The following is a 23,565-nucleotide window of genomic DNA, read 5'->3' on the forward strand; positions in this document are numbered from 1 at the left end:
CTGGGGACAGACAATACATGAAAGAGAAGCCAGAGGGTCCTTTATGTTGACAATTAGTGTAAGGGCCTTAGAGAAGAACATGGTGATATTCAGACGTTATAAGAACTGGCATGAGATACTTAGAGATAAGCCAGAGGATCAAATTGGCACTCCTGACCAGCACTTCTAACTAATTTAATATACACTATCAAATGCACATAACACTTAAGCATTAAAGAGTTGGGGTATTAGCACCATTGGTCGCCGTTCGGAAGTCGGTGGTAATTTGTGCTTTAAAGCAAAGTGAATTCAATATTTAATATTAAAACAAGAACTTGTGCGATTAAAAATGCTTCCAGGGTCGCTTGTGCAGCCGTGAGAACCGAGCTTTCCTCAAAGTTAAACGACCTCACTTATGTTTCACAAATTATGCCCGATACTAGTTAGTAAGATGGAATACCATTACTAGCTGAACCCACTCATATAAATTCCTAAACTTGCATTTGGTACTGAAAGAGTCAACGGACTTGTGATGACCAGACTGAGAAGTAAAAGGCAACACATGAAACTCTGTGTTGTGGGAAACTGTCCAGTCTGTGTGCCAGCTTCAACTCCCAGGCAGTGTGTTCCAACTGAGAACTGAGGCAGTCGATTACAAAGCATCCTATAAGAGTTTTGAAAACTATCTAGAATCCATTTTATTTTCCTTTCTAAAAAGATTTCCTCCATCATCATCATCATCATCATTTTTTATTACATTGTGTGTGTGTGTGTTTCTGTGCATACTAAGGCTAACAGTGTCAGACTTCCCAGAGCTGGAGTTAAAAGCAGTTGAATGCTCCTGTATGTGGGTGCTTGGAGCTAAACTCTGTTTCTCACTCTTAAACCACTCTTACCCAGCCCCCATTTTGTTTCCGGTGGCCCAGATGATTGTGTAGATTATGACTGGGCTACTCAGACTTAATGGCTTATTTGAAAAGGAGGGAGGAGGAGATGGTGATTTGATGCCTCAAAAGGGCATTCATAGGAGGTCTCTTCTTTGTTTGTTTGTTTGTTTGTTTTTTAGTTTATTCCCAAAGGTAATTAGAAAATACATATTTTTATATAATACTTGAAACTGATCTCACATAGAATTGCCTGGACTCTGAGCCAGAACCTACTAGTGAGCCAACATCTTTCAGGTTCAAGTTCTGAATCTGCCATTCACTACCACATGACTTTGGAAAATCATGTGATTTATTGATTCTTGGCTTTCTTATCCCAAAGCATAGCAATAAAGCCCCTCTGACAAGTTCCCTCTGTTTCTAACTGCCTTAAAGTCAATCCAGTTTCATGATCTTCATAGCTTTTTGAAAAACAAAACAAACAGGCAAAATAAAACACAAGCTTATGGCCTCTGAGTTCAAATTTTTGTCTCCTCATGTGTCTTATACAATGCAGGTTTCTTTATGAATATTCAAGAAGACACCTGGAGTTGGCAGTTCCAGTGATTTTAAGAGTGTTTGCAACATATGAACAGTTACTGGAGAAATGCTGCAAGTTAGAAAACCCTTTGGAATGCCACAGCCGTGGGGTAAATTCCTTATTTATTTATTTATTTATTTATTTATTTGATATGTTTCAGACAGTGAAAGTTTCAGTGCTCTTAGCAGCACATCCTTTTATAAAAATGAATTTTACATGTTTTGGTTAATTACAAGCACAGGACAAGAAGCAGGAGATCTCCCTAAACCAAGGCCAGATCATCACATGTACCTGAGACCGCTGTAGAATCCTTGCTGAAGTGAATGCCGATGCTGGCTTGCCACAGTAGCAAGATGGTCTCATGTCTTGGAAACTGCTTCCCTTGCAGCTAGCAACCTGCCTGACCACAGGCAGCAGCTCTTGTTATGCCATCTTCATGGAGAAGCTAGGATCCCCACAAATTCCAGCACTGACAATTAGCTCTGTATTGCCAAGGCCTAGGTAGTTCTGACTTTCGTTATGCTAACCGATGGCTTACTCAAAAAAGACTATGGTGAGAGTAGAGAGCCAAGGCCTGTCTTTCAGCATGTGGGTTCTAGCAGGTGCAGACAGTATTTCTGTTTCTAGAAAGTTATGAGACCTTGCACCCTCTCAAAACATTCCTGTTAGGTTTCTGTGTTAGACAGTTTTATATCAACTTTACACAAGCTAGAGTCACGAGAGAGGAGGGAACTTCCATTGAGAAAATGCATCCCGTAAGACCAGGCTGAGGGCAAGCCTGTTCTTAGCGATTGAGGTGGAGGCCAGGTCCATTGTGGATCGGGCCACCCAAGGGCTGTTGGTCCTGGGCTCTATTTGAAAGCGGGTTGAGCAAGTCCAGGGGAGCAAGAGAGCAAGCAGCTCTCCTCCTTGGCCTCAGCACCAGTTCTTGCATTCGTGTCCTGGCTTCCTTGATGATAAATAGTAGAAGCAAAAACCAAATAAACCCTTTCCTCCCCAAGTTGCTTTGGTCACGGTGTTTCATCACAGCAATAGTAAAGCCAGCTACTCCAGTGATGTGCAGCTGTGGCACCATGCAGGGACATGGGTGGGCAGAGGTTGCATGGCCGACTTACCATAGTACCCAGGTGAATCCCTCAGCAGCCTGGGAAAACAGGCCATGCTGTATCGACTGGGTGCATTCTGTGGGTCAAAGGTTACAGTTCAGAAGCTTAAGTAGCTTGTCTGATGTTACACAGGCAGCAAAGACAGGGGTAAAAATAAAATCCAGGTCAACAGCTTGCAAATCGGAGGGAATTTTCTCCATGCCAAGCCCTGCTTATTAGGATAAGGGACACTGTGTTGGCTTACCAAGGGGGACGTGCTCCCTTCTAAGAGTTGAGCCTGCAAGGTTACGAATACCCTCTTACTGGGGCCTACCTCATGGTTTAAAAACACTTTGATTTACCTTTAGCTCTGAAAATCATATTTGGTTCCTTTTAGTTTACATTTGTGGCACGTTGTATAGCCATGACTGATATGTTTATAATTAAACCTGACTTCTAAACTTTACTATCTCTATACCTATATCTCTGTGCTTATATGTATATGTGTGTGCTGCTAATATAAAAAGCCTAATTATTAAATGAACAGACATGCACACACACACACACACACACACACACACACACACTGGGCAGGAGGGAGAGGAAGGGAGGGAGAAGAGAGGGAGGGAGGGAGGGAAAGAGAGGGAGAGAGAGAGAGAGAGATCGAGAGATCAGTCATATAGATCTATAAGCTAGCTCTCCCTTTCTCTTTTAGGCTTTATGAATGGTTTGCTAGTGGTTATAGAATTTGGCACTTAGGCCCAAAAATGGGTTTATAGCATAGTAAAATGAACTGTCAATCTTGCTGTTCCACTTGTATCCTGCAAAGCATGTGACAACTTCTTTTTCAGAAAAGCATGATTTGCTTTTTCCCTTTGAGTTCCAAATCCACTAGCTGAAAAAAAGCAAAATCAGAAAACAAACAAAGAGCCAAACCAAACCAAACCAAAGCAAAACAATAACAAAAATGTAGTTATTCTTTATTAATCACATTATTTAAAAATGTAGAAGATATTTGTATTAAGCTATTAGGGGAAATGTTTTGTAACCCTACCTCAAGGCCTATAGTTGTGACCCTGGATAAACACTAACAACATCTATTTTTTTTTTTTTTTTCTCAGAAAGAGATGTTCCAAAGCGTGGTACTTGAAAGCCGTGACCGTGTCAAAACTCAGTGTGACTTACGCGAGAAATTGGGAGGTAGTAACTACCTGGACAGGTATGTTCCTGAGACACCCCAGGGTCCCCCTTGTCAGTGACTATCGGTTAAAACCTAATGCTAAGAGTTGCTCAGTTTTCACCCCCTCTTCAGGTGAGTATCAGCCAGCCCTCTGTGCTGACTCAGTGGATATTTATGCAACTTTGGGAGCGCCCATCCTGCTTCCAAGGCCAGTCCCTTATGCCCCTGAGGTAAGTGAGTAAGATGGACCCTGCAAGGCCACCATGGACTCTCATTCCTGGCCCTTTACCTTGAGGCTGTGACTTGGAATGGAAGCTGCAGCAGGGATTAGGATCCGGAGTTCCTCGCCACTTACCAGTCAGGTTTTTCAGGTGAGGTTAGTGTTTTGACCACTAATCATAGAGCTGGGTGAATGCCTTAGTTATCTGTCAAAGAGAACAGGAACAGCTGGTGTACAGACAGTCCCATGAATCCTTCTATCAAGATTAAGGAACCAAAAAGTAACGCCCACTTTAGGGATCACTGAGGTCTTACTAGAACAGTCTATTTAGAAATGCACTGTTAAAGAGAAGTTCAGGCGGATATAGATAAACTCATGATACTGAGTTTAAATTAAATGTCGACAGTGATGGCTCACGGGAGTACCCTCGTTGTTTTAGGCAGGGTTTTTGGCTTCGTAATTTCCTTTTATGTTGTGTTCAGCCGCTAATTAAGGGTTAAGTGTGTGGCTCTCCAACTTCAGAATGGGACAAAATCTTCCAGAAGACAGTAGAACCCAGGCCCCACACTCAGGGTTTCTGGTTCAGGAAGTCTGAGGAGAGTCCACCGAGTACCTAGGGAGGCTGATGCTGCTGTAGCGGGTTCTTTCCATAAGGTCATCTGTCTCTCTGGCTGCTGTAGAGACTGTGTCTTTCTTCCACGCGCATTTCTGCCCACAATGCAGCAATTAAATCCAGTTGTCTGTGGTCTTGAACACGTGGTTCTATAGTCTTTCCCTTTAAAACTACTTCATGTCTTTCTGTGTTCATCACTACTTCCACAATTTGTTTTGTTTTGTTTTTTGTTTTTAACTTGTGTTGCCAGAACCGCCTTAAGATGGTTTCATGCTTTGCTCTGACTCATGTGAATCCCCTGTGCATTCTCAAAGATTTCATATCTAGGTCGCCTCCCCAACCCCCCCCCCCAATCAACCCCACAGGCCAATGACATCCCAACCCCTCCTATGCTATCTCTCTTTCAGAAGCGTTGTCGTTTCTCAACTCTAAAGAACTTTCCTCTGGATGCCCTGCCTGAGCTCCTGAAACGGGCACGGCATCATCTTCTGCGTTAGGGCAATATTAAGAACAAAATTTGCAAAGGTAGTATTGAAATAGGCTAGTTTTAATTTTTTTTACTTGAATAAACATTAAACCAGGACATGATGTGTACCACAGGCTAAGCCACTAACAGCTTGCAAAGACAGAAGTCACACTCCCCAGTCACAGTCCCAGCTAAGCAGGTACAACACATTACGAACAATTAGCCAACTCACTCTGAACAATGACTGGTCCTCAAGATGATTTGACAGTACCTTATTTGTGTTAACCAAGTCTCCAGAGATCGACATGCCTGCCGTCCCCAAGTCCTTCATTTATCTTTAAGAAAGGAGATAGTTTTGCAGAGTGTAGCAGCTAAGCTCCTCCCAATTCCCCCAAACCAAGCTTCTCGTTCCCCCTCCAAAATCCCCTCACCCCTGTCCCCAAAAGCTGGGGAAAGGGGGAACTGTCTATGTCCCTGGATCCTGGGCCCAAGACAACATTGCTGGCTCATAAAGTTGATGAGAAGGTAGATGCGATTTTCCAACACAAGCTGTGTGCACTTCAAACAGAGTTGAAATCCTTACAAAGCTTTCTGAAGTGAACTCACTAAGAACAATTCTTTCCCTCGTTTTCAGCGAGAGACTGGAGCCCTTTAAAGGTTCCGACTTAGCTCCCGGCACCAGCAGCCAGCTCTCTTCACTGTCCACACACTGTACTTGTCTGCCCCTGCTCCCTGGGGTGTGAATCCCTGGAGAAGGGGCTGCTTCCTCACGGTCACGTCCTCATGGTCACCGCATGTAGAAAATGGAAAATGGTCCCTAGGAGCTTTATTGAGGCTCCGCCCAGAAACTTCTTCCTCCAGGTCTGGTTTTAGCTCTGGCAGTTTCCCTGATAAGTCCAGCAAAGGAGGATAGGGGAGGGCGTTAGTGGTTTGACAGGGGCGATTATATTCAGTTACCCACTGAGCATTCAGTACTGGGCTGAAGATATCATTAACCCTAGCTTAACGCCTCCTTTCTCCTACGACAGATACTGTGGGAAACTGTAGATGGATGTTTGCGTGTGCGCCCATATGAACTTCTTCTTTAGCTGTCAGCAGATGTTGCCCATTAAGGGATGAGCTGCAGTCTGCCTGTGTGGAGGATGAGGTAAGCACGCTCGTGACACACCTGTCATCTCTTTGAAGTTCTGCTCTCTGGCCCTCCGGGAATCAACCTCACTTCTCTGGACATATCTGTGACCTACCAGTGGGGATTAAGAATTCTCAAAGGAGAATCTTTCCAAGCAGCTCTGCCAACCGTCTTTAATTAGCAGCAGGGACGACTGCCCCCTCTCAAACGCCTGCCATTAGATTCACAAAACTTTCCCCTGGGTCATATACAAGGTGCTTGGGGTGTAAAGTTGACACAACTGACTTTGGTAGCAGTTTCAAAGACCCTGCGGATGTTTGACTGGTGTTGGTGGAACTCACAAGTGTTTAACGTGTCAGTGCCTAAGTGTGTTCATTCTCTCGGGGCGATGTCTTCCCGCAGCCAGAGATGGGGGGCTATAGTGACAGACTAGCCTTTTCCTAGATCAAAATATTTGAGAGTTGAATTAAAACAGGATTGGTTCCAATGGGATGGAGGGAAAGGCAGGGATGGCCTTGAGTGCATTTCCAGAAAGCTCTCTTGAAGCATCTTCATCATTCCTGCCTCACCATGGAGACTGTTGCTGGGCAGCGGAGCGCTCACGCCTCTGAGGTTTAGCTTCTATGTCTCTCAAGACCTGTGGCTTTAGCATTTCTGATTTCTTGTTTGGTGGTAATTCCCTAGCAGATTGTTTCCTTTATGCTAACTTGCTATAGCCTTTTTCTAATAAAGCGTAGTTATTTGAATTAAAAATCAAGCTGTTACCCATCCTGCCTTTGTTTTAACTTTAAAATATTTTGTTATGGAATCACGCCTTCCTCAGTGAATTAATCTGACTAGATCAGTATGGTCTAGAGCCTTGCTTTGGGGGGAAATTGTCTTGGTTACTTCTAAAATAGATAATTCATAGTTAAATTTTTATGTTGACTGGTTTGAATAACTTCATCCTCCCATACATGAGTGACAGGGCATTTAAGTGGCTAGTATTCTCAGAGAGGCACACAGGCAAGTTTGTAGACTCTGTGTTAGGGCGAGTGTTTGTGCTGTGGGCACCGAAGTGGTGAGGAGACAGTTCTGGAAAGGGTCAAGAAGATGAGGGAGATAACAGAAACAGGACCAAGCCCCCGCCCCAACCACCCACAGGGACAACACTCACAGAGCACCTACTATGTATCCATTCTGCCATTGGTACAGACGTCTGTCACTTAACAGTGGAAGACACTGGATTTGAGCTTGTTGAGAGGGGCCACGGGCAACTCACATTTAAGTCTCATTGGCCACAGCCGTAGGGTGGGCTTGGGGCTTGATGCTGAATTAGTGGTGTTAGGAGGTTGTAAGAAACAGTTATCTTGTGTTGACACAGGTCTATCAGATGATAGAGGAAGGGACCCAGAGATGACTCAAGTGCACCACAGTCTGACAGCAATGCCAAGAAGGTGCACAGGCTGGTGCTCAGTGAAATCTTGGTGGTACTAGAAGGAAGCCGGACTTGGGGGTGCTTAAGTATAACCTCACTGTCTGTGGATAAAAAGACAACAAACATAACCTCACTGCACCTGCTTTAACTCTCTCCTGAAAAGGCGAAGCTGATTCTTGGAGCTCTGTGCAGGAGACACGAGGCCAAGCCTGTCAATGCTGGGGTTGGCCACTGCTGCGACAGCGCCTATGCCTTCAGAAAGCCGTGCTTCGATGACCTGCAAGTCGACGGGACGTATGTTTCTCCGCCTTCATCTTGTGACCAAGTTATCAGCCTTAAAGAGGACTTGTGCCGAGGACAGCAGGAGGAACTCCAGATTGAAAAGCAAAAGTAAGCCTGGGTTCACTTGGGTTTTTGCTGCCAGTCGAGGAGTTGACATGGAGAAACTTAAGCCGGCTACTGATACAATTCTTGCATAGTCAACACAGCGACTAAATTTCTGTTGGAAATCAGGTGGAATTAAATTTATTAAACAAACAGTCCAGTATAATTACTCTGCTATGACCCCTGCCTGATCAGTTAATGAGAATGAAGCAGATTTATAGAGAAAATATAAGCAGAGGATACATTAATATAATTTTTTTTCCAAAATGTTGAAGTCTAGGCATTAGTCTAATAAGGTGTCCTTTGCAAAAAACAAAACAAAACGAAAACTGAATTCTGTTAAAGAACTTTGGAAATGATTCGTTTCCTTTCTCTTCTAGGAAAGTAACAACACTAAAAATAGAAGTCAGAGATCTCTTGCAATTATGTAATCTGGTTTGTTCTTATTAAGAATCAATTATGGGGCTTGAGAGAAGGCTCAGTGGTTAAGCATGTACACTGGACTGCAGAAGACCTGGGTTTTGTTCCCAGCATCCACGTCAGGTGGATGTCAGTCACAGACACCTGTAATCACAATACAAGGGATCTGGTGTCCTCTTCTATACTGTTGAGCACTCGTGCGCGCACACACACACAATTTAAAAATAAAAATTAAGTTGTTTTTTTTTTAAAAGACAGAATCATGAAGGGGCTAGTGAGATGACTCAGTGTGTAGAGGGACTTGTGCACAAGTTTTAACTCTGTATCTCACAAGGGACAGGGAGAAATGACTCCTGAGATTTGTCCTCTGACCTCCACACATGTACTGTGACACACACACACACACACACACACACACACACACACACAAGTTTTAAGTTTAAAATGAATAGTTTAGATAACAGAACATATTAGGATTTTGCAGGGATGGTATGTTGAGGAAATCTTTTAGACTGTTCCATCAAAATGGGTGATATTATCTAATAATATGTTGTCATATTCACCAATAGCATCTTCAGCTGCTGTTAGAACCACCTGTTTGAAACAGAGGGTTGGTTTTCTGTTTTTGTTTTTGGTTTTTTTGGTTTTTGTTTTGTTTATTGTTTTTCTTGGGGGGGATGGTTCTAGAAGGTGACAAGTAGTAGCAACGCATTACCAATGGATGCAAGTCTTCAAATCCTTGATTTCTTTTCTTTCTCAAGTCAGACTCTCATGTAGTCCAGGCTGGCCTCAACTCACTGTCTAAGCAAAGGCTGCCCTTGAACTCCCAATCCTTCTCTACCTCTGCAGTGCTGATTGCAAGCATATACACTTGTTTTACGTAGCGTTGGTGACCCGACTCTGGACCTCATGTTAGGTAAGAAAGCCCGAGCCCACTGAGCTACATCCACAGCCCCTTTTATTCTCTTGAGATGCGATTTTTTTTGCCCCAGATGAAGCTTTGCAGTGCTTACTATGATACAAGAAAGCAAGGTATCCGTAGATACGATCAATGTGGGAAACAGACACTTCAATGCTGTTTTCTATGAGGACATAAGGTCACAGCACCATGAAAACAGTGTCATGTCTAAGTCCCGTCAATCTCTCCAAATTTAGGAAACCCTTCCAAAACACACTGCATAGTTTCTTCATAGATATTCTCAGTTGTAGCCACCGATTGCGTCATTAGAAATATTTACATATTAAAAAACATTCTTTTGTTGACTAGAAACCTGTTTTCTTGTCACTTCCCATCACAGTTCTATGAAACTACAGTGGAAAAAAAAACTTCACGGAATTCTGTGTTGCTGAGGGCACATTCTTTTCTTAATACATATATTATACACACATACGCATATGCTTTCCTTTTTTTGAGATTTTAATATAGTTACATCGTTTCCCCTCCCTTTCCCCCTTACTTTACCAACTCCTCACTGTAAATTTATGAAGTAGGTAACACCACTGCACCATTTTACTTATGAAGAAACTAGGGGATTGAAAAATTAGGTTCAATTTGAGACCACACAACAAGCATGGGAAGCAGAGGCTGAGGTCAGAGAAAAACTGAAAAGTAAGAGATGAAAAGGAAATCGAGGCTGGGCCTGCTGGAACACACCTGTAGTCCTAGCTGTTCAGGCCTGCAGTGAGTTCTAGGCAAGCCTGGACTACACCTGAGTTTGAGGGCCAGCCTGGCCTACATAGTGAGACTGTCTCAAAATCTGGGGGGAGAAAAGAGGTTTGTAGTTCAGTGTATATACCCAACCACAAATAGGGCTTTGCCTTTATTCCCTAGTACTGGATAAAAGAAAAAGAAAATGGATAAAAGAAGTTTAAAAAAAATGTTAAAGCACATATGAAAAAACAATGTGAAAGTTAATTTTAAATACTATATAAACAGAAAGATTCATTTTTAAATACATTGATAATTAAGTGAACATTGTATACTGTAGGAACAAAAGCCTGGAAACAAATCGGTAGTAACAAGGGTCAAAGCCAGACGTACAAATGTAAAAGGTAAACTAAAAAACTGAAATGTGGAAAGTGCCAGAGGACCAGAGGCTGCCAGGGCGATACTGGGGCTGAGGAGCAGAAGGGGAGAGGGGAGGTAAACAACTTCAAAAAGATCGTGACTGGTCGGGGTGAGCCCTTCTGGTAGGCAGTGCAGCCCCCTACCGCCATCCACGGCGGCATAGAAACGGCAGCTGTTGAGTTCAGAGAGGCCAGAAGTAACGACTCCCTGATGTTCCCTTTCCTCCTTTCCAGAGGTCCTGAATCCGGGTGACGGGATTCTTGCCCATCATGCACTGGGCCATTTCTCCCCAGTTCAGGGCGAACTTCCAAACTCAGCCCTTGTGTTCTTCCGTCCTCTACTGGCCTTTCTGAGAACTGCATCCACAAACTGGAGGTGGGGGTGGGGGAGAAGGAGAGAGGGGGGTGGGGGTGGAGGGGGAGAGGGAGAGAGAGTGTGTGTGTGTGTGGGGGGGGGAGTGTGTGTGTGTGTGTGTGTGTGTGTGTGTGTGTGTGTGTGTGTGTGTGTGTGTGTGTGTGTGTGTGTGTGTGTGTGTGTGTGTGTGATATTTTCATAGACCAGACTACAGCGTTTGGGAGGTGTCAAGTCACAGAGGTGTTTGGAAACTCTCAGTCGTGAGTCAGAAGAGAGAGGGGAGTGTATGTGAGAGAGCTTCACTATTACTGGCGATTTCATTAGGATAGTCAAGACACTCACTGATTATTTGCTAGTAAGTGAATATGTAGGGGAGCTAGGATCAGGTACCCATATTTTGGGGGAGGCTTGGGGGGGTGTGTGCAGTGCCAGGAAGGAAGAAGACCTTGATTGAAGGAACATAATTTAAAATTGTGTGCAAGTGGTCCAACCATCACCAGCACCACCACCACCATCACACCTTGTTTTTCCTTGGAGAGCCATTTATTGAGTACCTCCAGTGTACTAGGTAGTGCAGTAGGTGCTATAATACTCAGTCTTTTAATATTCTATCTGTTCTTCGGTCTCACAAAGCCCTTGCAGCGTACATACTCAGATGTTCTCCTTATAGGCGCAGCTTGGACCAGTGAGTGAAAACTAAGCCACAGCATGATTTATGACCTTACAAACCCCCATCTCCTTGCCAGTCTGAGATGCTTAATGTTCTAGGCCAGACCACAGGGGCCATAAACAGATGCTTAAAATGGGGAAGCCCCGTGGTGTTTGTAGGCTGCCAAGGTTCCTGGTGTGATGGTTTCCCAAGGAACACAAGAGTAAGAGAAGTAGGATTGGAGAGTTGGCTCAGTGGTTAAGAGTGTCGCCTGCTGTTCCAAAGGTCCTGAGTTCAATTCCCAGCAACCGCATGGTGGCTCACAACCATCTATAATGTGATCTGATGCCCTCTTCTGCAGATAAAGCACTCATATACAATAAATAAATAAATTTTAAAAAAGAGTAAGAGAAATGAAGAAATGCTTGTCAATATGTACATTTCTTTTCAGTTGTTAGATGCATCAGTTATAGGCCAGGAGAGATGACTCGGGTGCTAGAGCTTACTATGGCACCATGAAGACCCGAGTCTTACCTCAAGCACCTGCACAAACCTAAGTGAAGCTGCCTGCAGCTGTAGTTGCAGATGGAGAGACGGAGCATCTCTGGGGCCAGCTGACCTGCACGTCCAGCTGGACTCAGGAGACCCAGATTCTCTGACAAAGACGCCCACGAAGATGTGCAAGTCTGTTGCTGTGACCTGGGACTTAAGTCAGGCTAGTCTCTCTGCAGGTTGCCTAGCGCATTTCAGTGCCACAGGCAACTGTTTTAGTAGGAGAATATATTTTTAAAACGAAACCACCAAACTGCAATGGGAAGAGGCCTTTCTCACTCTGAATAATCAGTTTGTTACAATCTGATAATTATTACTCAAAGAGAGAATAAACTGATTGTACTATATACCCAAACTCATGGAGATTTACGTGGCATGGAGACCCAACCGTGCAGTGCCTTCATTCGAGAGGGATTCAGGTCGGTCTAATTAACAAGAGACTAAGTGTGGATAGAAGAGTTGGCCAGAAAAATGATCTGTTCTGGTTTTTAGAAAACATTAATTTGCTTTAGGACAGAAATATAGAGAGGAAAATTACCATTCAAGCCCAATGGTATGGAGGTACACATTGTAAATGCATGTGTGGCACGGAATATGTGGTGTCACATCTATATGGTGGCTGCACACTTCCGCCATGCTTTCTGCTCACCAGCCTTTGGGTTCTGTGTGATGAACGATGCAGGTCCTGCCCGGCTCTTGCCACAGCCTGCTTAGGGAGAGTTTCTGTGCCTGCAGTCATCTACAGGCCTCAGGAGGGAGTTTATGAGACATTTCTCTGTTTTCACAGCACCCAGAAGCTTTCCAGGCAGGCGAGCGTGGCACTGCCTCAGACTCACAGGGAGTAGTCTTCCCCTGAAGCCACCACTGTCACCTCTCTCCCATCTTCCCAGGATGATATGCTCTTAGAGGTGCTACCGTGGAGGAGCTGACGCGCCTTCATGGTTTGCAGAATTTCAGAGAAAACACTTTCTCAGGACTCCTTCAAAGAACTAGCCCCACTCCCTGTATGACTTGGAACTGAGTCTAATGGAGACCTGTCAGGGCACCCACGGAGCTCTTCCTGCATCTGCACACCAAGCCCCCCCGCCCCTCCCCTTAGGTAGACCTCTCCCTCATGGCTTTGAGGCTGGAAGTTCATCCCACAGATATGTGCCTTATGTCCAAAGAATCTGAAACCACTGCTCCAAATGCAAAATGAAGGACACCTTCAGAAGAAAACAAATTATAACGCTGACTACCATAAATAAAATTGCCGGCACATGGCCCGAGACAGCGCAAAGACAAACACACTCCGAAAGCTGACTGCTGCTCACAGTATTTTTAAATATTTCTCCTTAAAATCTTACACTTGCATATTTTACATACATCTTGTCATTAATTACTCTCCGCAATAGCATTGTAATGATCCTGCAATGTTCTGCCGTATGAATGTAAGGATTTACTATAGTTGGACATAAAATTATCTTCAATTTCTATTATAAATTACTACAAAGAAATTTTCATTTATGTTCCTGTCACCACATCTGACTTTACCTAAGTGCCTAGGACACAGAGCTAGGAGAAACACCATCTTAGATGAAATGTCTTCTGCTGACTAGTGCCCACATTGTTTGGGACACATGTGACCATGGCTAAGAGACAGTAAAGAGCAGGAAGCGTGTCAATCTGGAAAACAAAGGCCCCTGTGACCTGCCTTGTTTCAGGCCAGATCCTCATGTTGAGACAGCAGGGAGGAGAGCCGTGCTTGGGCCTGAGGGTTGTGGGGACAGAGACGTAGACCATAGCGTGGCCTCTTTGTTCCCACTTTCTGATGACTATCCCAACCAGTTCTGCCACTTGGCGCAGCTCATGTCGGTCTAGTGAGCCAGGATGGGTGGGGGCTGGGGTCTTCATCTCCCGATATTAGTACCTGTGTAATATCCCCAATCTTGACTTTGAGTCAGGAAAGGCTGAAGAATTTACTGTCAGAACCCATGTCTAACTATGACCTAGAACTTTGAGGTATTTGCTTTTATACCTGTTTATGGAATGTGCTAGAGCGCCGGCAATTACCAGCGTGCATTTGAAAAGGTTGAAGAGTGGTTCTGAGTAGTATAATGCTGATAAGTGCATTTGTCCTCTATTGTGTGTGTGTGTGTGTGTGTGTGTGTGTGTGTGTGTGTGTGTGTGTGTTGCACATGTGTGTAAGCATGTGCCGAGGCCAGAGGAGGGCGTTGTGTTCCGTCTAATTCCTCGGCAACAGGATCTCTCCCTGAACCTGGGTCTAGGCTCAGCTATCCTCCTGCCCCATCGACCCCACAGTGTGGTGACGTAGACAAGGGAGGGAGGCCAAACTGGCTTCTAGTTAGATTCTGAGACACACACTTAGGTTCTCACGGTTGCACGGCAGACTCCCTTACTTGCTGAGTCATAGCTCCAGCCGCCTGTCTCATGGCCTTTGTTCTCATTTCCCTGTAGTTAGGTAAAAACAGAAAGAAAGAAAGAAAGAAAGAAAGAAAGAAAGAAAAGAAAGAAAGAACGAAAAACCTTCTCAATGTAAGCAATGTTATTTGGAAGGCTTGGATATGGATAAGGATGGATGCATAGACGAGACTGATATTCTGACTGCTCATGGTGGCTGAGCTGCTCTTGCTAACCACGGGGGAGTCATCTGGGAGGGAAATCTGAGTTGTCAGGCAAGCCACTGCATCTTCAAGCTGACAGGTCTTGTCCTTAACAACATGAGGGAGGCTCTTAGTTCCCACCACGTCAGACTAGTCAGACTCATGTGGCAGTTAGAACGTAAAATAGAACAGAGGGGAAATTAAGGTGCCCGTGTTTCACCCATATGTAGGAAAATGACCAGAAGCAAAGCTGCTCACCTTAGCAAGAATTGTCTAATGATAACTAAAGTGATGTGACCATTCCCTTAAGATGGTAGAATCGCAGAAAGGTGTTTATGTAAAACGAAGCTAAAGATGAACATTGTGCATACTATGGGGCCATCGGGTCACTTCTCACTGCCTTTAACCTGAAGATGGGGGGGGGGTGAGGAGACAGAAAGGTGGTCGGTGGATCTAAGTCAGTAAGATGACCTTGCAGCTGGCCTTGCAAACTCGGGTGCTAATGCCCCTCCCCCCATTTAGGCTCCTCAGCGAGCTTGTGAAGCAGAAGCCTCACGCAGCAGAAGAGGCGGTCCAGTCCATTGGCGCGGATTTCACACACCTGGTGGACACGTGCTGCCATGCAGAAAGGAGAGAAAGGTGCTTTCGAGAAGAGGTACGTATGCCATTCGAGTGGAGGAGTGTTGGGGTGTCACTCCAAGGAAAGCCCTTTCCCCACTGCAACTTGAAATTAGGAGAGAGACCACAGACTGGCTAGGTGGGGGTGGGGTGACCAGCCGTACTACGCCTCGGCTTTGGTTAGCCTACTATTTATGCGTGTTTGGAGAAGCTAGAAGAATCAGACGCAAACCAAAGCAGTAGTGGCGACAATGATGGTGCCAGACGGAAGGGGATGCTTAGAAGCAAGAGTGGCAGAATGGATGGAAAGCTTGCTCTAATGCTAGAGAAACAGAGCCATTTAAAAATTACTAATCAAGAAAACTTAACAGTTTAAATATCTGTTCAAGAAAATCGTGAGTCCTTCCTCCCCCCTCCCCAGCAATTTCTCGGGGCACAATTATGAATTGTTGCTCACTGTTGCTTAAGAGCATAAGCTGGGGGTCAGGTAAAAAGGCTTTAACTCCTCAGTGGGCAGAACTCCATGAGTGGAGAGGGCCTGAGGAGCACAGAAAGGAAAGAACAGGACGCACAAGCCTGTGCACATAGGCTAAACTAACCACCAGGAGGCTGACTTCCTGTAGTTAATGCCACTGTGTGGAGTTAACAAGTCAGTGCTTTGTCCACGGGACTGTAAAGTTGTGCACGTTAAGTTGCTCAGGATGTCATAGGATGTGGTCCAGCAAATTCATGGGCATTCCGAGAGAGGATTTGGTGCAGGAGAGCTGGCTGGAGGGACGGCTTGTCTGAGGGCTTGAGTGGGCAGTAGATGCGTTCTGGCAATCGGGTCTGCCAGGGGCATGTGACCATGTAGTTAAGAAACAGGCTCTTCTGCATTTAGCAAGACAGGCTGGGGCTGGTCAGGGCTGGGGCTCTCGGGAATATTTTTAAAGGTAATAACCTTCATTATTGCTTTAATTACTCGCAGCGGCTCCTTTCTGCTTATTCTCTGAACTTTATGCTTCCGGTAAAAGTCAAGTGTCTAGCAGATGTCTCTCGACAACTGGGTTATGTACTTATAAGTTGGAATAAATGTGAATTAAACATTCATTTAAGACGAGTGCCCAGCTGTACAGCTTAGCAGCACTATGCTCGTTTGAGTTTGGTTACTCACCCTCTTTGTGTGGCTCAGTGGGAACTGTGGCTCACTGCTGGGGCCAGCACCGTGTTGGGATAGCACACTCATCACAGGAGAAGAAGACAAGCTCAGTCCTGATGTGACTTGGTGTGCTGGGGTAGCTGGGAGGCTGAGGGGCTCTTCTCTGAGGAGTAGGGGGGTAGATAGGAGAAACAGGGAGAGAGAGTAGGACAGAATGGAGAGCAGGGAGGGGGCTAGGACTGGGATGTAAAGTAATGAATAATTTTTTAAAAAAAATTCAAATTTAAGTGTGTATGGTTTTCACATAAAGTAAAAAAAAAAAAAAACCTAAGTTATACCATCATAGTTGAGGGTCATGTAGACAGTTGATGCAAGAGTGGGTAGGCTGTAGCTTTTTATCTATCTGTTTATTATCTATCTATCTATCTATCTATCTATCTATCTATCTATCTATCTACCCATTTATCCTTATCAGCTATAGAGGTCAAATACCTTTCCCTTTTTAGCCTTCCCTTATTTTTTCTGAGAGTCCTCCTCATTCAAGAAGGCCATAGAAGCTATCTGAATGCTACAGTATAACCAACTAAAAGTTGCTAGGATTTATAAACGTTAACTATAGATTTTTATCAATGTTGCACTGCATTCTCTCCCATTTGGTCAAGCTTCCTCAGTGTGCCCACGCCAGGCAGTGCTTCTTGGATTTTAGCACGTGTAGTCCAGAGGGCTGCTAGAACAAATTGAGTGTGCTCGGCCCACAGAGCTGTTCGGTCAGTAGGTCTTTGTGGCGTCTGATGACTTAATGTTTCTGACAGTTTCCCAGCCGCTGCTCCTGGTGGTGGGTGGTTTGCTGTGGTGCGGACACACTTCTGAAAGCCCTTTTCTTCACAGTATTTCCATAGGTCTGACTGTGGGTGAGAAGCCAGAACAAAGGATGATAGTAGAAACAAAGAAACCATGGAAACCACAATTATAAAAGAATATGGGTGAATTGGGGGGTCTTAAATATGAGTATTTAAAGCTAGAGTATGTTTTCAAACAAACCATGTAATGTATAAAGCAGCGTAGTTATCTAAAAAGGTAGAAATTGATGGTGAAAATATTTTGGAGTCTTTAAAAGTTTGTACCTCTGACTTCTATGTCGGTGGACAAGTTCTGGGTATGCCTAGCAACTGAACAGTATGTTGGAGTGTCTCAAGGGTCTTCTGGAAGCTTCTGGAAGCTTCTAGGAGGGAGCTCAGCCTGCTGGCCACTTGTGGAAGCTGCAAGAGCTATAAAGGCCACCTGTGCCAGCACCTGGAAGCCATTTCCTCTGTTTGTTTTCTGAGACTGTCAGCTATGGAAACCTGTTCTCCCGCTAAGAGAGAAAGTGGGTGAGCTTGAAACCTGCCATTCTCCCTAAGGCCAGTGAGAGCGAAAAAACATTTTTAGACCGGATAGAAGTTGCCCTCTAAGACATTACCCCATAATGGAAGGAGCATTCTAAGATGGAAAAGGGAGACTAGTCGAAATCAGTGTCAGAGTGCTGCAAGAATACAAGGAAAACATGGAGATGAGACGACCATGGTCCCAGTCTGTGTTCCCTGACGAAGAGAGGCTCTAGCCTGTAGAACCCCCCTCCCCACCTACCCGCACACCAGGCTGAATCTGGACAGTTCACGGAAGAAGACTCCATGGTTCCGGATCAGTGGGAGCACAGGAATGAGCCTTAGCAGGCCCAGGGAAAGCATTCAAGTCACAGAAGCTCTTTAGGCCACACACACACACACAAAACAAAAAACAAACAAAAAACAAAAAAACAAAAAAACCCCAAAAAACCAAAAACCTACGAGGAAGGTAAAGTATGCCAGACTCACCTCACAGAATGAGAACTGAACAAAGTTCACGTGACTTAGCAGAAGTTGGTGTGATGGAATGTGGCTGCCAATCAGCGTAGAATGGATGTGAAAGGTTAAGGCTTGCTCTGAGATGTTGCCCAACATGACTTCATGCAGAAAGAAGCAATAATATTAATGGTCTAGATGCTACAGGATGAGCCTCCACAGCGTAAGTAGTCTATGGTCAAAGCTCAGGCTGGCTTGGAGCTCACTGTGTAGCCAAGGCTAACCTGGAGTTCACAGTGATCTTTTTATCTCAACCCTCCCAGCTCTGGAGTTCAAAGTGTTTGTGAGCATGCTCACCAAGCCTGGGCTCTTTTTTCTCTAGCAGCCTTGTGTGGGCTTTCTCTCGGGCCATGTGGTTCTCATTTTATTCTGGGCTGTCTTCATTATTAGACTGTTTTCTGTTTTTCTGGGCTCAGGACAATAGCCACATAGCTTCCTGATGGAGTCTTTGCTTAGCACATGGCCCTAACTTTAATCCACAACATCATAAAATAATAAATAAATTGGTTTTCCGAGATGCCTTCCTCCTACCTTACCTTAGCCAGAGTCATATTTGCACATTACTGGTTATTGTAGCAATTACAATTTACCAAGGAACTATGTGACAAATGTTGTCAGACAAGACTGATATGGAACAGACTTCTGTCACCAGTAACATCAGAGAAATAAAGATCAAGTAAGGTCTCGGGTTAAGCTTCTGCGGTGACTTCCCATGAAAACTGACTTTAAGAACTCACAGGTTATTGGAGGGGGAAGAATTTCTTAAAGTCCAGCAGAATGGACTGGAGAGGTGGCTCAGTGGTTAAGAGCACTGTCTGCTTTTCCAGAGGTCCTGAGTTCAATTCCCAGCAACCATATGGTGGTTCACAACCATCTATAATGTGATCTGATGCCCTCTTCTGGGATGCAGGTATACATGCAAATCGAGTACTCATATACATAAAATAAATAAATAAAATATTTTTTAAAATTCCAGAAGCATATGTCAAAGAGAGCCTGAAAAGATGTTGATCTGCCCAATGACGCACTGTGACGATGTCGGAGGCCAGGAGGAAGGACTAAAGTAATACACTCAGCATCCTCCTGGAAGGCCACGGTGCTTAGGAATTCAAGTCATCTCACATGTGTGTGCACATGTATTCGTATATTCGTATTAACTAGTCCAAGAAACTAGGATAACTAGTCCATGTAACTAGTCCACCAACCAGTCCAGCTGGTCAGTCATTGGGGGGCCGAGTGGGGTCGCAACCTGTAGTTAAAGACATGGGCGAGAGAGACGCAGAGCTCAAGCGAACAGTTGCTTGTCAAGAGCCGTTTATTGAAGGTAATGGCAGGCTTTTTAAAACCTGCTTTAGTGAGGGCGGGGGTACGCAAGGAGAGTAGTGGAAAAGTACAAAATCTTCTGGGGGTGAGCCCCGGGAACATTTGCAAGGGGAGGGGTCTTCCAGGTGAGACAAAGCAGGATGTCTCTGTGGTTATCTCAGGATCAGATCGCTGTCTTCTCAGGGTTAAGCCGGATGCCTTGCATACCTAATGAGTGGCCCAGCAGGATGTTTGCTGCAAATGCTGAATGGGTGGGGGTCGGCCTCAGGCCATTTGGTCCCTGGCATTCGTATATGTGTGGCTATGTGTCATGTGTATTTGTGCATGTGAGTGCACGTGTGTATGAGTGTATCTGCTTGCATGTGTGTTCATGTACATGTGTATTATCCTGAAGCAAAAAAAAAAAAAAAAGCCTGTCTTGAGAAGAGAGGAATATATTTCAGATCTGATGTCGTGAAAGTGAGAAATGACTTGAAACTAACTGAGTTTTTAAATGAGTGGTCGTGTGAGGAAGTCTGACAGCAAGGAAAGGGTATCAGGGAGCATCCAATATAGAAGCTTGAAGATTTTTCTTTTTAGGGACCAAGACCATAGTAGTTTTGACTTCCCTTGCTCTCTCTCTCATGATTATGCCTACTCTTTTTCTTAGGGACCCCAACTGATCATGAGGTGCCAGTCCCTCTTAGAGGCCAACTCATCGCAGAGCATGTTGACATGGAATCATCCCTGAGATCACCACGTGGAAAACAGGAACTAGTAGAGTGACTTCACAGTGGCTCAGTGGGGTAGCAGAGCACCCGCTGGTCCACACCATCTCCTTCCCTCTTAGCCAATGGCATACTGACCCCCGGATCAGCTGTGGAGGGAGTTTTCCCTCCACAAAGCCTGCCTCTCAAGTGCAGAGGCAGAGATGTGGGCTCAAAGAACATGCAAGGCCTCCAACCAATTTAATATGCAGCCACATTTGCTGGAATCCGGTTGCTGAGCTCTCATAGCGAAGGCTTCAAGGTCAACATGGAGCTGTCTGTACCACTTCCGAGCATGACTGCTGATACACTGAGGGAAATATGCTAATAAAGTTATCTTTGTGAATGGGTTTGGCTCCTATTGTCTCTTGTGTGTATGCAATGTTGACATTGGCAGCAATGACTCCTAGTGCATTTATATTAATTTAAGCATTATCAGATGCTACTTTTTTCCTCTGGAAATTCTACTGAAAGCAACACAAGATTTATAATGGAAACTTTCACATTTTTCCACGGTTCTCTTATTTAATAAAATAAGCAGTAGTCTAGTGCTTACTAAAGAAGTGAATTATTTTGATTGAAGGAACAGAAAGCTCTTTCCTTGATCTTAATTGTTTTTTTCTACTCCAGAATTATCAATATGTTTATGTACATTAGCAACATTCACATTTATTGGCCATCCCATGCATTTAACACACTGTGCAAAATACAGTGGTGGAGACAGGAGAGATGGCTCAGCTAATAAGAGCACACACAGATCTTTTAGAGGGCTCAAGTTCGATTCCCCACAGCCATATGTAGAAGCTCACTGTTGCCCGTGACTCCAGTTTGGAGAACCCCTTTTCTGGCGTCTATTGGGACCTATTCTCTCTGTCTCTGTCTCTGTCTCTGTCTCTGTCTCTGTCTCTGTCTCTGTCTCTGTCTCTGTCTCTGTCTCTCTCTCTCTCTCTCTCTCTGTCTCTCTGTCTCTCTGTCTCTCTGTCTCTCTCTCACACACACACACACACACACAGGATAAAATAAACAAGGGAGCCCAAGCCACTGGCGAGTTGATAAAGACATACTTTAAGGCATAATAATAAAGTCATAATTCACATGCCCAGTGTCTCAAAAGTAGAGCCACCAATCACGGTGCCCAGGGGTTTGGACCACCCACTGTAACAGAGACCAAGAAAGGTCACCAAAGGATGGAGCCTTGCTCAGAACTAGACAAGAGTGGCTTCAACAGCTGGACAAGTGGTGAAGGTGATTTAGACAATGTGACTGATCCATTTGGCTATGGTTCTGGTATTGTGTTTTGAATCTTGTGTGTGTGTGTGCGTGTGCGTGTGCGTGTGCGTGTGCGTGTGCGTGTGTGTGTGTGTGTGTGTGTGATTGTTTTTGAGTGTGGGCGCATGTATGTCATGACTGATGTGTGACAGTAGAAAGACAAACTCAGGTGCTGGCCACCACCTTCCACCTCGTTTGCCACTGTGTACCCTGCCTGGGCTAGCTTGCCCACGAGATGCTCAGGATTCCCATCTCTACTTTCCATCTTGCCATAACCACCCGGGGATTATTACAGATGTGCATTATCACATCTGGCTTTACACACAATCTGGGGATTTGAACTCATCTGCTTCTCATGTTTTCACAGCAAGCACTTTGCCCACTGAGCCAGCTCCTCAGCCTGCTTTGGCCAGCTGCAAGACAATAATAAAGTAGTTGTGGGCAATCAGGCTTAGTGGGAGATCAGGCTGCAGCGGGCAAGGGGTGTATGTGACATACGCCCATTCAAATATAACACATACTCAATATTTCTTATATGCAAATGCCAGCATTTACGCGTGTTCTTCACATTGCTCTCACAACTGCTCGATGACACAGCTACAGGCGTCTCTCTCCTCTGAAGAGTCTGCTCCTGTGTATTCAGGTGACTGTGGAGTAAAGATACTTAAATATTGCTATACCAAACAGTGTTTTTTCTTGTCATTAGTCCCTAAACAATATGGCCAACAGCTATTTATATATTCTTCACCTTATCCTAGTTATCAGTAAGCTGGGGAGGACTTAGAGTTTCTGGGAGGCTGTAGGCTACTTGAGCATCATTAGATGATGATGTCTGAGCAAGGCCTTGGAACCAGCCTCCTAGAACTCAACTCTTACCATTCTCTCATGCTAGACTTGGGTTCAAATCTTACCTATCTCTTCTGATTAATATCTCCGTCAACCTCTTAGCCTTTCAAGGGTCATTTTCCTCACACATAATATGGAATTCAAAGAATAGTTTCTTCATGAGATTGTATGATCAGTACACTAGTTAGTATACACAAAGCCGTGCAAGGCAGACGGCAGATGGTACGAGATTAATGTGACATCTCAGGTTTTGTTGAGTTGATGCCAGTGGCTCCGCCTGACATGTTACATGCTGTTGATATGCAGTCAGTCACACCGCATCATGTGTTTCCCGTGTACACGCTTTAACATAGTACTTATACTTGCTGACTTTTCCCTTCATCGGCTGCCTCGAAATGGAATGCTTTCCCCTCAGCTTCTCAAGGCAGTCAGCATAGCCCGCAGCTGGGCTCCACAGTAGTGCTGTCTACCTGAACAGCTCAGAGGGCTGAGATCATACAATATACTTTTGGGTTTTTATTGGGGGGACAGTTGGTGTTAAGTAAGAAATGCAGCAGTTTTAAACTACTGGATTGGATTTGTGGACAATGCATGTATGTACAGTAGAGTTTATAAGAATATTTTAGATAATCCATCAGTTCATGAATTGTCTATTCATTTTATTGAGCATATCCTATATACAAGACATACTATGAAGTACAAAAAGTACAATGACAAATACCACCTTCTCTATGATTAGTAAGCATAGTGTGACATCTAGAGTTTAATTTTAATTAATATGTAACTGACAATGAAATGTTTGGATTACCTAAAATAAAGAGAAGCCTTTTTAAAAAAGTCTCTGGTCTTGCATCACACAGGGGCTAAGTAGCCATCTTAGCATTTAGTCACACAACACAGTTGCTGAATCTCACAGTGGCTCTCATGGGTTCTCTGGCTCAAGGATGCTCAGGAAGTTGCACCCAAGCTATTAGGGTAAGTACTGGCCTTTGAAGGCTGGAGACCCGGTAGAGCCTTCAAGGAGCCTCAGCAACTCTGTGACACTGTGATCTCCAGCCACTCCATCTCTTGTCACTTTGGTTGCTTCCTTAGAATTTCTAGATGCTGAAAAAGTAGATGCCTAACTGTCCTCAGCTTGGAGAAGCGATAAACATGCGAGGTG

At 44.5% G+C, this 23,565-nt stretch overlaps 1 protein-coding gene across 1 annotated transcript in view; it reads left to right on the top strand.

The window, feature by feature from the left end:
* LOC311584191 (alpha-fetoprotein-like) overlaps positions 1 to 20,638 on the top strand; it is a 39,995-nt gene extending 19,357 nt beyond the window's left edge. The window contains exons 9-15 of the mRNA XM_084758295.1: positions 1,420 to 1,552; positions 3,650 to 3,779; positions 3,841 to 3,938; positions 6,092 to 6,154; positions 7,717 to 7,943; positions 15,106 to 15,238; positions 20,192 to 20,638. Of these exons, the coding sequence (XP_084614421.1) occupies positions 1,420 to 1,552; positions 3,650 to 3,779; positions 3,841 to 3,938; positions 6,092 to 6,154; positions 7,717 to 7,943; positions 15,106 to 15,238; positions 20,192 to 20,272 (865 nt within the window). The 3' untranslated portion in view covers positions 20,273 to 20,638. The remainder of the gene's footprint in view (positions 1 to 1,419; positions 1,553 to 3,649; positions 3,780 to 3,840; positions 3,939 to 6,091; positions 6,155 to 7,716; positions 7,944 to 15,105; positions 15,239 to 20,191) is intronic.
* Positions 20,639 to 23,565: the final 2,927 nt, after the last annotated feature.

The sequence above is a fragment of the Acomys minous genome (assembly GCF_964271855.1).
Source record: "Acomys minous genome assembly, chromosome: 15".
Taxonomy (NCBI): Eukaryota; Metazoa; Chordata; class Mammalia; order Rodentia; family Muridae; genus Acomys; species Acomys minous.